Source organism: Miniopterus natalensis, chromosome 18 (genome assembly GCF_054644295.1).
Source record: "Miniopterus natalensis isolate mMinNat1 chromosome 18, mMinNat1.hap1, whole genome shotgun sequence".
Lineage (NCBI taxonomy): Eukaryota > Metazoa > Chordata > Mammalia > Chiroptera > Miniopteridae > Miniopterus > Miniopterus natalensis.
In genome coordinates, this window is record NC_142098.1 from 26,453,018 (window position 1) to 26,468,993 (window position 15,976).

General features: G+C 42.4%; 1 protein-coding gene across 2 annotated transcripts in view; it reads right to left on the reverse strand.

Annotated features, from left to right (window-relative positions):
- WWP2 (WW domain containing E3 ubiquitin protein ligase 2) overlaps positions 1-15,976 on the reverse strand; it is a 108,185-nt gene that overhangs the window by 18,065 nt on the left and 74,144 nt on the right. The window contains exons 8-9 of one of the 2 annotated variants that reach the window (XM_016200820.2): positions 8,746-8,835; positions 2,295-2,469 (exon numbers count right to left, since the gene is read on the reverse strand). In XM_016200820.2, the coding sequence (XP_016056306.2) occupies positions 2,295-2,469; positions 8,746-8,835 (265 nt within the window). Of the gene's footprint in view, positions 1-2,294; positions 2,470-6,379; positions 8,836-15,976 lie in introns of those variants that run through there. The other variant, XM_087827490.1, reaches the window with a different exon arrangement.

Below are 15,976 nucleotides of genomic sequence, written 5' to 3' on the forward strand. Positions count from 1 at the left end.
CAAGAGGGGCAAACCAAACCCAGCAGGGAGGGAAATCAACAGAGAGACATTGAAAGCTGACCCAAAAAATAAGAGTCTTGTTTCAGGGAGAAAAAGGAACCATCACCTCCATCCAGAACTCTCCTGAATCCCCAACCACGCTGAGAAAACCATATTATAGCACTTAGGAAGAAAATTTTTTTAGCACTTTATTTTTACTTCTAGGAGACCCTCTAAGTCGAAGTTCTTCCTCTGCAGGCCCAGAATGATGCTGCTAAAATGAGAGAGGCAGGTAAGCGGAACGAATGTGCCAAAGACCAAGCAGACGTGAATTCCACAATCTTCCCTTTCACACTCCAAATATCTCAGTCAACCTACAGAACTTACTTGGTACATGGTAGACAACAAAGAAAATTCCTTTAATGGATTCTTTTATAGCTTGAAAAGTTGAGTGCACGCAGGGAGACAGAAACATGTGAGATTCCTAAAATGTGTCCTTGTCTTGAAGTCAAAGGACAAAGATGCCCACACCTTCTCAGTTTTCCAGGTACAACCACCCAAGAAAATGGCAGGCAAGGTCTTTGGGGTCTAGCTCAAGAGGAACAATTTCTGAAATGCAGAGAATGACCAGATCCCATCCAATTTTGAAACATGCCAGAACCAGATACCAGGTTGTGGAATGGGGGGCCTGGTATAAGGACATAAGTAGTGCTGCACCTGGTAGAACACCAGGGTGTTTCAGCTGCTTTTCTTGGATGCATTTAATGTGACAAACACCATGCTTTCTGCTCACCCATGTTAAGCAAACTGAGGTCCTCATCAGTTTCCTCACAATATAATGAGCATCAGCCCCCACAGACAGCAAAGGGGACAAGCCAGCTCAAGGAGATACCATCATGTCTTATGGTTAATGGTGTGGCTCCTGCTTTGAATGAGCAGAAATAGAGCTGCAAACAAAGGCAAAGCTGATAATGAACTCTACTTAATTAAATGGAATTAAAGATTTTCTGAGCATCATACTAAGGTAGAATCTGATTTAGAAATGGGTTGAGGGGTTAAAATTCATTTCAAATAGCAACAATGTGGATTAAACACAGTGATTAAATGTTGTGGACCAGCTCAAAAAGTTTCCAACCTCCACTCCACCACATCCTATGCGGATCCTACACAGATCCCAAACTTCATGTTCAAGGTTATGAGAAAATGCAATCAGGGTTCCAACTTGGGAATCCCACTTCCTCCTCCCAAAGAGGTTGTGTGGCTGGGCTTCCCCAGTCAGCATGATACTGGTGGGGGCTCTAAAGGAATAGAGACTCAGGAAGGTGAGTTAAGAGGGTTCACAGTGCGGGAGACCATTAGAAAGTTAATTTGGGACCACAGCACTCTGAATTCTGGAGTAGAAAATTTAACTGCTATTCTGTAGGTAATGACCACAGAAGTTTTTGAGCCAGTGCTAAAAAATGACAGTAATAAATGTAGAGCAACACCCGCCTTCTTAAACAACCCCCCCCACCACCAGTGATTTTTTAAAAAGTGATGAAATGACAATGATATCTGAGGCTGCTTTGGTGGAACAGGCAGTATGGATTGGAGACGTGAGAATGTTGGCAGAGAGAACAATTCAGAAGCTGCCCTAAACATTCAGTTGGGAGAGTCAGAGGAAAATCAGGTATTAGATAGAGGGAGGTGGATCTAGACCAGGCGGGTCAATAAACTTTTTCCGTAAAGGGTCAGACAGTAAATATCTTAGGCTTTATGAGCTACATAGTCCCTGTTGTGACTACTTAACTCTGCTATTGTAGCATGAAAACAGCCACAGTCAATACAAATTTCAGGGCATGTTTATGTGCCAATAAAACTTTATTTACAAAATCAGGCATGGGCCAGTTTGGTCAGCCAGCCATAGTTTGCCAACCCCTAATCTGGATGAACTTTAAAGGTCCCTCCATCCTTGAGTATCTGTCAGATAATAAAGATCTAAGGAAACACAGTAGCAATGGAAAGAGAAGGATTTGGGTGGTTGCTTTGATTTGAAAAGGTCAAGTATAACAGAAGTCACAGCCAACCTCCAGGTTTCAAGTCAGGGTAAATGGACTTAGGAGGGCCAGAAGAGAAATTCAGTGTTGGAAGAAAGGTGGTGAACTCAGTTTCAGACATACTGAATTCTTAGGCACAGGAGTTGGGCATTGAGTTACCAAGTTAGAAACACAGGAGTTTGAGGAATTTCACTGTGATGAGTAAAATCTCCAGGGTCAGGGCACTGACGTTTTCCCTGCTCACCAAACAGGCCAAAGCTGCACATTCTGCCCTCTCACCTGGTAGAGGAATCTTTGGCTGAAGTGCTGCATGGCGCCCTGGAGCTGATTCCGCTGCGACTGCCACTGTTCATAGTTGCGCACATACTCAGCTGTGGGGCGCTGCCAGGTGGTGGTCCGAGTGTTGTGATCCACATAGTAAAACCTGCCTCGGGGGTCTGTGCGTTTCTCCCAGCTGGAAACATTAAGCTCAGCATGAATACAATGACCACTCCACCCCTACCTTCAAATTCTAGCAAAATCTCAGGATGGCTAACAAGAAAGGACCAAGGAAGAGCGAAGGGTGGTATCTGGCACAGGAGCTTGGCTGCTCGGGGTAGCACAGCCAGGGAGGCCCCAATCACGGAGGCTTCTGGGGCTTAGAAGATTATAGTGGACATTTGTGGTTGCACCCTTAGCAACCAATCCCTCCTTATCACCAGCTCCTGATTCCCATTTAGGTGATCTATATGGTCCTGGAAGATGACTCTACTCCCAACCCAGGAGTTAAACTGTTGACCAGACCAGAAGTGGGCAATTGCTGATCAATCGGTGAATCTTGAGAATTTTCCTAGGAATTCTGGGAAAAATAGTCTCTTTTCCTTGCGGGATATGACTGAGAACACATGTAGTCTGGGAGCTACTGGTTGCCATCTTGGACCCAAATACAATATGAAGTTGACCCAGCAGATGGCAGAGCAGAAGAGTAGAGAAAAAAACCCAGCCCCTTGGTGATATTGTTGAGCTACTAGCTCAGGTTTCACTTGAAACTAGGACCTACATGCAGAACTTTGTTAAATTCTCTTCATTATTTAAGCCTACACATGAGCCAATAAATTATCTTCATTATTTAAGCCTATTTGGATCCCATGTTTTTTCATTGGCAACAGAAATTATCCTGACATAAGATGCCAGTAAAAACATGCTGCGTGGTCACGGGAAGGATGGTGCAAACAGCAGCAAAACTCTCCACATTATCTTCGTTGAGTAACAACCTTTCCAAAGTTGGTCCTAAAACTCCCATGGACAAGGCAGGGCTAGGCTAGATGGTAAAAACTTCAGCAGTGCTTGATAGATTTAATTTCATTTCCACATACACAAGGAAGAGGTGATCAAAAGAAAATAAGAGAGGGACCTTCATGGGGTGATAAAAATGTTTTACATTTTGATGGGGTATAGGTTACATGAGTATATATGCATTTGTCAAGACTCAGCAAACAGCACATCTGAGATCTGTGTATCTCACTGTATGTAAATTATACTTCATTTTTAAAGGTGAATTTGAATCTAATCATATCTAACTACCAGTTTACAGGAAAGACAAGGGACAGAGAAGTGTGTTACACCACATCACAATCAGCCACATCCAGAATATGAGAAACTCAACAAGACAAATGCCCAGGATCTTCAACAAATAAATGGCCTGAAAAAAATAAGAAAGGGTGCGGGAACTTTTAGGTTGAAAGAGACTTATGAGACATATCAGCCAAAAGCAATGTTTTTGTTTTTTGTTTTTAAATATATCTTTATTGATTTCAGAGAGAGGAAGGGAGAGGGAGAGAGAGAGAGAGAGATAGAAACATCAATGACGAGAGAGTCATTGATCGGCTGCCTCCTGCAAGCCTCCTACTGGGGATCAAGCCCGAAACCCGGGCATGTGCCCTGACCCGGAATCAAACCACGATCTCCCGGATCACAGGTCAATGCCCAACTGCTGAGCCACGCCCAGCCGGGCCCAAAAGCAATGTTTTGATCTTGAATTTGGACCTGATTCAAACAAATCAAGTATAAAAACACTTTTAGGACAACTAGAAAAAATGACACCCAGACTGGATACGACATGAAATAAGGAAATAGTGTTAGTTTTGTTGGGTGGGATAACAGTATTTTGGTTACTTAAAGAAAACATCTCATCTGTTAGAGACATATGTGATGTATTCATGGATCAAAGAATATGATATCTGGGATTTGCTTTAAAATGCGTTGGTCCCCTCTCCTGGGAGATCAGATGAAACAAAATGTTATTGTTAGAACCAGGTGAGGGTTACAAGGAATTCATTGTATTCTTCTCTCAAATTTGGTGTATGCTTGAAATTTTCCACTCTAAGTATGAAGAAGGGGTGGAAAGAAAATCGGTTTTAAAAAGATAAGAGGCATCAAAAAATTAAAAAATAAAATAAAAAAATAAGAGATATCACTGAAGCCCAGCCAGCATGGCTGAGCAGTTGAGCATCAACCTAGGATCCAGGAGATCTGTGGGCTTTGATTCCTGGTCAGGGCACATGTCTGGGTTGTGGGCTCTATCCCCAGCAGTGGGTGTGCAGGAGGTAGCTGATCAATGACTTTCTCTCATCATTGATGTTTCTAGCTCTCTCTCCCTTGCCTTTCCTTTCTGAAATCAATAAGATATATTTAAAAAACAAACAAACAAACAAACAAAAAAAACACAACAAAAAACATAAAAAGAAAAGATATCACTGAAGAAAACAGGATTAGCCCCTACAAAGAGAACCCAATATAGATTGTATTATATGACTCCAAACTGTTGGAGTGTCTTTGTTCCCTACCTTCTCCCTGAATTCTTATTTTACTCAAATGACTATCATGCTTCAGGTTGGTATCTTCCTCAGTTTTCAGGGTTAGACTCCTAGATGACTTTTGTTTGCACCTCTTTAATGATCCTTTTAAAGTCAAAGCCTCCCTAGATATAGCTTCTCCTCACGCAGTTCCCAGCCTCATGGCTAGTTCCCAGATTCTGTCTGGATTGGACCCACTAGACTGCACCAAAAGGTTGCAGGTTCAATTCCCAGTCAGGGCACATATCTAGGTTGTGGGTGTGATCCTAGGTAAGGGTGCGTACCAGAGGCAACCGATTGATGTTTCTCACCTCAATGCTTCTCTCTCTCTCCTGTCTTCTCTCTCTAAAATTAATAAAAACATATCCTCTGGTGAGGATTAAAATAAGTAAGTAAATAAATAAATAAATAAATAAATGTGAGCCACTGAACGCTGGCTGAAAGCTCTGTGTGCCCAGGTGGGGGCTGGCCGACCAGTGGCTTCACTCAGCTGTTTCATTAGAAGATCCCCAAATATCACTATCTGTAGTTCTCGTCCCTTAGACTAGTCACTTTCCCCAGCAAAAAATACTCTCCCATTTTTAGCTTGGGAATAGCATCCCTACTTAATACTTTTTTCTGAGTTCATCCCTGCCTTCAGCTATGGCTGTATGTCCCCCAGGCCAGTTCTCTGCTTCTCATGCCAGCAGCAGTAATAAGGCTGTGTTTAGGTTATGTGTGTGAAAGTGTGTGCACGTGTGTATATATATGTGCACACACACCTTGGCAGAGGGATGGGAATGGTAGTTGACAACCTAGGAATCTCTTTCCTGCACAAATTTACAAACTGAACTTCAGGTTTCTGGTTTCATCACACACACACGCATCTCCCACGGCTGAGGCTTTCCAGGGCTCCATGGTGCAAATCAACTGGCTTCCTGGTAGACACCCCACTCCGTAGGTGTGGGTTTCAGCTTTCTCAGCTCTGCCATTTATCTATCAGCAACTAAAATTTGATTAGCATCTCCCATACGCTGTTTCTCCTTTTCCATTCCTTTATCGTTGACAGTTTATACCTTTTCTATACCTTTATTGCCATTTTAGTGAGTTTTCAGGAAGGAATAGCAATAAACACATGTTCAATCTGCACTGGTGAATTTCAAACTTCTAAGCAGCACAATCTTCCCCCTGATTTCACATGAAACCTTATGCAGAATCTCAATCACAGAGCAGTGGCTGGAAACCCAGTTACCCTTCTTCTTTGGTTCCAGAGGATATTTCCACCAAACCTACAAGCCTTGAGGGACACACTTTGAGCATCTTTGTTTTACACAAACCTTCCACTCCAACAAAACTGCCCCAAGCATCATTCCTTAACCACACCTTTTACATTCACACTGTTCCCCCAGTCTGGATCACCTTCCCATTCTTATTTAAGTCCACCTTCAGCTTTTCCTGCAAGACTGAGTTGGATCCATCTCCCTCTGTGGGGCCTCCCAACCCCGTGATCTATGATGATGAATCACTCTCCCTCCTCACCTCTCGTCTGAGCACCACCTAAGGGTGACTAAAAAGCAAATTACCACATTCATCCTCGGCTATTGGGTCCTGGATAGAATAAGTCATCATCATACACGTGTCCCAGGGGTCTGAGAAAAGGGGGTAGTGGCCCTGATAAAGTGAATCCTTTGGCTCAGTCTCACTCCTCAGTGACCAGGTCTGCTGAGGTAATCTTAGTTTCAAGATTGCTCTCACCACTTCCCCAGATTGAAACTTCTCCCATTAACTAGCAATGAAAGCTTCAGCATTCTATTCTCTCTGGGTTCCCTGTGACATAACGGAAGTAAATTCCAGGAACTCAAAGGTCTGGGCCTAAAACTCAGAAAGAACTAATAGGCTATATAGGGTGCACAGCTGAGCCATCTCCCCATAAAACATTAAAACTATCCTAAGAATAAGAAAGCTGAATCTAGTATCCCACCTCCATCCTTAAAGAAGAGTAAAACCTCAGCTATCCTTAGAAGATACCATTAAATATCTCCATTTAGATTCCATCTGAAAGTCCACCAGGTGAAGGCCTATATAATGTATAGACCAGAGAGGTTAAGAGGCAGCAACCAGCACACTTACAGAGTTGCCACTGCTTTTAAACAGATGTGTTGTTAAATACACAAAGCACAAGTGTGCAAATGCATCCTGTTAAAAATCAATAATTAATTTGTGACACAACTGGAAAAATCTGACTACTGACTGGGTACCTGATGATAGCAAGGAAATACTGTTAATAATATAATGGTTTTATTTTAAATAAGAGAACTTTTTTCTTTAGAAATACATATAAAATATGGATAAAATTATATGATGTCTGGGATTTGCTTCAAAATAATCCCGGATGGGATGGGGAGAGGGGGAGTACAGATTACAGATCAGGAGGTGACACCTATTTCCTATAAAGGGCCGCAAAGTAAATATGTATTTTAGGCTTTGCAGGCTATACAGACTCTGTCACAATTACTCAACTCTGCCATTGAGCACAAAGCAGCCATAGGCAATAAGAAAACAAATTAGTGTGGCTATGTTCCAATAAAACTTTGTTTGCAAAAACCAATGGAGGGCTGGGTTTTGTCCACAGGCCCATAGCTTGCCAACCCCTGGTATAGATGAAGCAAGACTGGCTACGAGTTGATAATTATTGAAGCTAAGTGTTGAATATGTGGGGATTCTCTCTGCTTTGTGCATATTTGAAAATTTCCATGGTAATTTCCATAATAAAAGTGTTTAGTTTTTTTCCTAAGAAGTCAGTGTTTAACTTCGGTAACTGCACTGAAGTTAGAGTCAAAGTAGGAAACAGAGCAAAAACTAAGGATGACAGATTATGAATTTCATTTCCAGAAGGGTAAGGAAAACCCAAGCATTCTACTGGAAAACAAACTGAGAACAGCCCATCCATGGAAATTTGTAGGACCAGAAGGTGAGGTGGTATTTACCTGGCACACGCCTGATAGCTGAACCAAACAAAGCACAGGGGCTCCTGCACCGCTGACATCCTCTCCCTCGCAAACTGAGAAGGGAGAAGTGTTCATGTTTTATGCAGGAGCCCTTCACGGCTGCTTTACTGGGAGGGGATTCTTTCCTAAGCGCAGAATACATTCACTTTTGAAAGCTCTCAGGGCCGGGAGACACATGTGGAAAGAACTTTCTGTCCCTGGCAGAGAGGGAACCAAACCTCTCCTCCTTGAAGTTGGATAGTCTTCTCTCACTTGGAAGCCTCACTCATCCTCTGGTTTTGGAGAACTCAAGCTGCATTCTCGCAAAGCCCAGAGGAACGAAAAGTGCACTGTCTTCAGGGGTCAGCTGGGCACCGGGTGCTGTGACATGCACCACCACTCTTTCTAGCTTGGCCTCCCCATGCCCAAGTTTCTTGCAGAGATGCTCTAAAACTCCTAGTATATCTTAAGAAGAAAGATCAGAATTAAGATAAAGTGAACAGAAAAAGCAATCAACAGACCCAGGATAAATTGTCCCTGAACTTTGCTACCTCTGCAGAAAAAGATTGAAAACCTGGCCCGACAGGATCTCTCTGCAGGTGAATGACTGAGGGCATGGAGACAGCGATGGCCCTGGAGGCCTTCTCAGCCCTCCTCCCTCCAGGATCCAACAGCCATAGTAGCTCTGAATACCACTTAAAGTGCAGGGCCATCAGTCATGGCCAACCCAATGCATGAGGGGAGAAGGAAAAATAGGAAGAGAGGGGAAAGAATATAAAAGGGGAAGACCATGGGAGGAGGGGAAAAAAGAGAGAGAAAGGAGAGAATGGGGGCAAATAAAGAGTAGGCTAGAGTAGTTAGTGGTGGAGACGCCACTGGGTCTCTTGGTGCCAGTTCTAGAGTCTCAGGTCTTGTTTGTCCATGCCTTACCCTGGAGGAAGAGGCCTTTCCCAGGTGGTGGTCTTGGTATTGTGGTCAACATAATAGACACGGCCATTGGGCAACTCTCGCTGTTCCCATCTGAAAAATAAAGTGAAGGAAAGCATGAGATAGATACACAGGTGAAAGGCATAAGCCCTGTTGAAAGGGAGTCCTTCACTCCTGATGTGGCTAATTTGAGAGAACACATCAGGGATGACATCCAAGATCAACCCAGTGGTCAGACCAGCTCCACGCTGTCACTGACATTGGACCCCTGGAGTGCTTTCTGAGAAAACTAGAACAGCTCCCCTTAATGGACTCACAGCACTAAGATATGCCATCAATCACTCTAAATTCCCCTCAATGACCCATATTAATCTATATTCCATGGATTTTTCTAAATAAGTGTCTCTTGTCCATTTCGAGATCAAAGATCCATTTAGGAATGTGATGAAAGCTGAGGACTCTTTCCTTCCAACAAAAATCTGCATACAATTTCTGGGCTTCACAGACCTCTCCTAGAGTTTATCTATGGATAACTCCACTGCCCTTTTAGCCTATACTACATCTTAAAGTAACAATTTATATGATTCCCACTGTTCTCCTAGCATTATACATGTTCATAATCACATGTTTTTTAGATACAGGATTCATTTACAGAGGGTCTTTAAATGAGATCCAGGTGACTCAAAGGAACACAGCACACTATAATTTACTGACTGTGCTATACCCATGTTATTTATTTATTGCTCTACCCTTAAGTCTGTGTGTTAGTTAATATGCGATCGGGGTGCTTAGGGTGTTTCATCTGTGCTAATGGAGGAACGACAAGGTAGCAGATGATGTAAAGAGATAATCCACAAGCAAAATCACTACAAAACACAGCCAAGGACCACCCATCCCCCTACTACCAATTATTCCCATAGGTCCACTTACCCAGAATACAGTAACCGATATATAAAGAATTCAAATTTTTATATTTATAAAATGATTACCACTTTATAAAAGATGTTAATGATCCCGTTAGTTTTTATGTTTTACATTGATTTTACATATTTCTCCTTAGGGTACTGCCTGGGGGAAGGTGTCCTTTTTCAGGAAGCTGGTACAGTCAGTTCTGCTGAAACACTTGTTTTGAAAATGCAGATCTAATCCAATGTGGCTGATACAAGGGGGAACAATTTGAGCATAATGCTGATTTTGTGTTTGCCTACCTATGGTTTTGCCTTTGAGAAACACGAGATGAACATAGAAGACTTCCTCCAGCTGAACCCAGTCACGTAGGCATATAAAACCCACACATCTACCAGTTACCTCAGTTTACCACCTTATACGCCACACACATCTGGCATGATAACTCCCATCTGATTTCAGGTAACGCTCCTTGCACAACTTCAGGACGACACACAAACTCCAACCCTTCCACACCTGCTTCCACAAGCAAACCTCGGGCCTTCTCATGGAAACGTGCCATGCTTATTGTAGTGTTATGCATCTCAACCATTTAATATGCACTGCCATCATTAGGTTCCTGTTTTGTGTGTGTGTCACTGACAAATTTTTGAGTGTTATGCCCCTAACCCATTTTTTCCCATAAATCCTGTGGTTTTTGTGTGATTCTGCACAGCATGGTGCTTTTTAGGAACACGTGTTACAGCAGAGATGATTGTGCACTGAAACGAGTGTCCTAGCTTCTCTTATGAAGCCTGGTGTGTCTGCTCTGGTGGATGTTAGCTTCATTCACCACCGCTTTTCATTTAAACCAGGGTGGCTGCACGGATCAGCCCCTCTGAGACTAGGTCAGATACACGTGAGGTCTTTAAGGCAAGGAAGGGAAGAGGGGCACCATCACCCACTGAGCATCTACAATGAGCCACAGGCTCATGTTTTACCTCCTGCAGTCCTTACCTCCATTCTTTAAGGTGGAAAATGCCATCACCATTGAGGAAACTAAGGCTCAGAAAAGCTCAGTAACTTACATGGCATTCAAACTCAGCTGACTATCTAGCCCATGGGTTTTACCACCACATCACACTGACAGGAAGAAAGGGAAGGTGAATTGGAATTTACAGGGAACCTACTACACAGCAGACAGGTGCCAGGTGCTTTCCCGATCCCCTGGCACTGGAGTCCAGGTAGGGAGCCCTGTAGAATCAAGAGGACTGGGGAGGAATTATAATGGGTCCACTGTGCGCATTTTCAGCCTCTGTTTTCATCACAACCCTCCACTCAGATATGACCTACCGGAAGAGGCGGCACATTTTGCACCACTGGTAGCATTAGCCTGGGAGCAGTGAGGGTCTGGGGTTCCACACTCCCACCCCCCAGAAGGGACCAACTGCTGGGCTGAGGATAATCAGAACTGCGCTTGAGAGCATTTTCTCTCCTGGGTATTAGTGCTCAAGGCTCTGGCTGAAGTGGATAGTGGTGACTTGACCCAGGTGCCTTGGTTCCCCCCACTGCAAAAGGAAGATCCTCGCACTTCATTCACATTTTATTAAAAGGGCAGAAGTGACCAGATGAAAATGCATACTGGGTAAAGTTAAAGATATCCCTGTGGCTGTCCCACTAAATTAAAGACGAAAGAGTAACAAATACGGCCAGCTCAAGAGGCTGTTGTCCCATCTGTGGAGATCTGGAAGGGACCTGTGGGCAGGAAAGGTAGGCTGATAACATACTGTGGCTTCACACCGGCTCTCCAAACTCCTCCTGCCTGCTCCGTGATTGAGGAGCAAATCTGATACCCTTTATTCATCTGAATTTGGAAATTAGTTAGCTACCTCCTTCCTTTCCTTGGCAATTTTGTGGCACAAAAGCACCAACAAAATTAGTTTGCACATTTTGCAATCACTATTTGGAAAACTGTCCATAATATGTAGATGGGGCTCCCCCTTTTGTAAAGACAGAATATTTATTGTAGCAATTGGAGATAAAAGGCACTAAAAGATCTTTTTCTTTATCCCAACAATTTTTTCGTTACAACTATCATCTGATAAGTAGACTCTACTTTTGGCTTCTTTTATATTTCATTTGATGCAAGGAGAAAACTTTGGTTTTGTTGTACTTTGGCTAATATTTTAATTTGAAGATGGTGTAATACTTGAAATCCCATGAAGTAAATGCCTTTAATTGGCACAGCAAGTTCCCACATACTGCCAGAAAGGAAATCAGTGTGAATCCTCTTTGCTTATACTCAAGAGTTACAGCAGCTCTTTCCAAGCCCAGACAAGATCTGTCCGTCCCATCTTTGATCCCAGCTGATCCTAGAAATGAAAGTCTCCCTTTCAGGGACTGCTATTGTCCAGCCAATCTCAGTGTCCTTCTATGAACCCTCTCAACTGGCTTAGCTAGAAAAATAGTTACCAGAGAAATAAGACCTTTCTTCCATTACCTTTTTGATATCCATGTTTTTCCTTTTAAAAATTGGACTCCTGCTCGGATTAAATGTCCATGTGGGTCCTCCTTGATCCATGACCTGGCCCAGCTGCTTTTCTTAGAGAACTCTCAACTCCTCCCTTACCTGCACGGCTCCTCAGAATTCATACAAAACTCCTCCCTTCATTCATGTGGCACAGTCGGTCAATTCTATTGTCAATCAAACGAGCCTCCTGATTCTCATTTCTCCTCAGTAACTGCTGACCCACATAGATCAAGCCTTCTGACTGTCTTGGTTTGGTCTCCCCATGCCAAGAAAGTGCGACTAGCAGCGACCTTTCATCTGTACATCCCTGTCAGGGGTTAGGTTTCTGCCCCTCATAAGCATCTTTTTCCCCACTGAGATTAAAAGGCTTTTCAATCAAACTACCCACAGGTCTCAATACTGCATCCTGGTCACGTGGGTCATGTCCTGTCCCACTGAATAGCTTTCTTTGATGCTCTCAGAAACAGTGTTCAAAGCATCAAGCTTGATTCAGGTCCCTTCCCAACATATTGCTCCTTGGCCTTCAATGAGTAACATTCAGTTGGACCACAGACTACACGGGGTCTTTGTATCTGAAAGTACTTAAAAGTAGTCTCCAAATTCAATTAATCTTAGGTACTTTTTTAAACCTAAATTATCTTTGCTCCTATGGATTTTAACTGCCCTTTATTCAGTTGTGTATACTCCATGTGCATGCCCCAATCCCCTCACCACCGTCATCATTAAAACAGTAAAGGCTAAAAATCTCAATTCCATTATTGGGATGACATGCAATCATTTCTCTCCTATGTTTTCCTGAAAGGAAACTATCTGGTCACCTTGAACCACATTTTCCTGTGGAAGATTTCCTAAAAGGTCTTCAAGAAATTAATTCTCAGTGACCTGCCATTACAGTTTGGATTCAATGATCCTGATCAACACACTTCTTGAAGAGATTCCCCTATGTCTGAATAGAATCAGTTTCACCAAGTACAGGATTAAGTTGGGAAAGGATTAAAGCTGGGTGAAGGGTGCAGGTCAGTATTAGAGCCGGTTATTTAAATTGCCCTTACAAATTTACATATCAAAAATTCCATCTCTGGGCAGCTGTCCCTTTAGGGAACCCACCTGCACCTTTCCCTTCCCCTTCTCCTTCCCCCAGGCGAAGTACCTTCTATTACCTCTGTAACTTTCTAAATAAGATTTCTCATATAATTCGAAAAAAAATTCAGTCTCCGTAAGAGCATTATTTACTTACATTATTTAGTAATTTGCTCACTGGGCATTAGAAAACTTGACCCTCATTCAAAAAATATTCTCTCCATTTGAAAACAGTCAAAACCCCTATGCACCCCTCCCCCGCCTCCAAAAAAAGAGGCCTGGCTGGTTACTTAGACAAAAACTAAATTTCAGAAAGATGCACTGAGAGTACTCAAGTATTCCTAAAGGCCCCTATGTAGAAGCTCAGTTCCCCGAGGACAAGAACCAAATGGAATTCACATTTTGTTACTTTATGCTGCTATCAAATGACTCTGAGCCAAACCCTTGTTCCCCAAGCTCTGGCCACTTCCTGGGTGAACCATACTATTTCTTTCCTCTGCAGGGACATTTTCAGACTGTTTTATGAGTCAGAAATCTGTGTGCAATGGAACACACTTCCTGCTCACTGTTTTCATTGCTTCAGTAGGTCCTTTGCAAACTGGGTAGGAAATGTGTTCAACTCGGCCCTTCCCCCGGGAACCTTTCTTGAAATACTGAGCTTCTCTTCAAATCTTAGCACACTAACCCCTTTTTAAAAAACGATCAACAACCAGCACTTTATGTCCTTTCAGCACAGGAGGCTTCTGCATTAATTCTGTTTTCTTCTCCTTCAACCATCCCGTTTTCTTTGGCGTGGAAAAGTCTCCAAAGCTCTTCAATGGAAGTTGGCAACATTAAAAGATATGCTTTCTCAGAGAGGCAAGACAATTCCTGGAGATAGTATTATAAAAAAAGATTTTTTTTACGACCCAGCGATTCCACTTCTGGGAATATATCTGAAGAAACCCGAAACTCTGATTCCAAAGAATCTATGCACCCAGTGTTCGCTGCAGCGTTATTTGCAATAGCCAAGATTTGGAAGCAGCCCAAGTGCCCATCGGCAGATGAGCGGATAAAAAAGCTGTGGGACGTTTACACAAAATACTACTTGGCCGTAAAATAAAAGGAAATCTTACCCTTTGCAACAGCATGGATGGACCTGGAGAGCATTATGCTAAGTACCATATGATTTCAGTCATATGTGGAATCTAATGAACAAAATAAACTAGCAAAATAGAAACAGATTCATAGATAGAAAACAAACTGACAGCTGTCAGAGGGGAGGGAGGGGGCTTGTTGGAGTGGGTGAAAAAGGTAAAGGGATTAAGCAACAAAACAAAACAAAACAAAAAAACTCAGAGACAGACAACAGTACGGTGATTACCAGAGGGAAAGAGGTAGGGGGAGGTAGAAGAGGGTAAAGGGGGGATAAATGGTGATGGACAGAGACTTGATTTGGGGTGGTGAGCACACAGTACAATATACAGGTGATGTATCCTAGAATTAAACACCTGAAACCTATATAATTTTATTTAGCAATGTTACCTCAATAAATTCAATAAAAAAGTAAAAAAATTTTTTTAACATTTTGCACATATAAGATTTTGCAGATAAACCTGGCAATGCAGGGAAATAGTCACTCTTTAAAAAAAAAAAAAAAAAAAAAAAAAGTTGGTGGGAGCAAAAAATGGGTACACTCTTTCCAAAGGACAATTCAGCAATGTGGTCAAAACCCCTTTCCTACGTTAATACCCTTTAACTCAGCAACTCCGCTTCACACCCTAAGGAAATAATTATGTGTCAAAGATTTAGCTATCTGTTACAGTACGTTGCAGAATGTTACAGAAAATCTGGAAACAACCTAAATGCCCCCAAATGGAGGATTAGTAAAATATGCGATGTTATTTCTATAATGAGTATTCAGTCATTTAAAATAACATTGTAGATAATATTAACTTGTTCAGATGTTTACGATGTATTGAGTGGAAAAAGCAAATAAAAAATAGCATTCATGAGATAATCAAAATTATTTTAAAATTATATAAATATACTTTTTCATTAAATCTAAAGTGCCATCCATTTTACCTGTATGCTTAAGATATTTTACAATAAACAAACAAAATTTCAAAGCATATACTGTAAGATTATCAAATTTGGGTAGATGTGTGTAAATGTGTGTGTGTATGTACGTGAGGCAAGTGGCTTAAGGTTTTCTCATTTGCAAAATGAGCATAAAAGTAGCTACTTTGCAACATCAGAATGTGGTGAAGACCGTGTGAAATAACCCACGTACGAAACTTAGGGCCCCCACACACTGGGAACACTTAAAGGGTGCTGGCTGTTACTAATGTACACAAGGTGCATGAGAGGCACTGATGGTTAGATCTGGGTGTTTGTAGTTTTTGTCCTTATTATTTCTTCTCCTATTCCCCCGCCCCCCCCAAAAAATTTTCAAGGGCTACTGAGAATGAAATCATGTCACTCAACAAACACTTCCCACTCCTTCTCCCTAGAAGCCAAGCGCTACGCTCGGAGCTAGAGGCACAGCGATGGACACAGTGATCACTGGCACACGAGTGCACACATATAGGAAGGAGAGGGCGTCTCCTGGGCCAGCCCCAACAGCGGGATCTTTGGAAACCGCTTTTGCTCTGAGATGATGAGGAGGAAGTCAGGAACACGTAATACTGGGTATTACCTAAGCATGTAAGTAAAAAACTAAACCATATTCAGCAAAAAGGCAGATTCTCCCAGTATAAT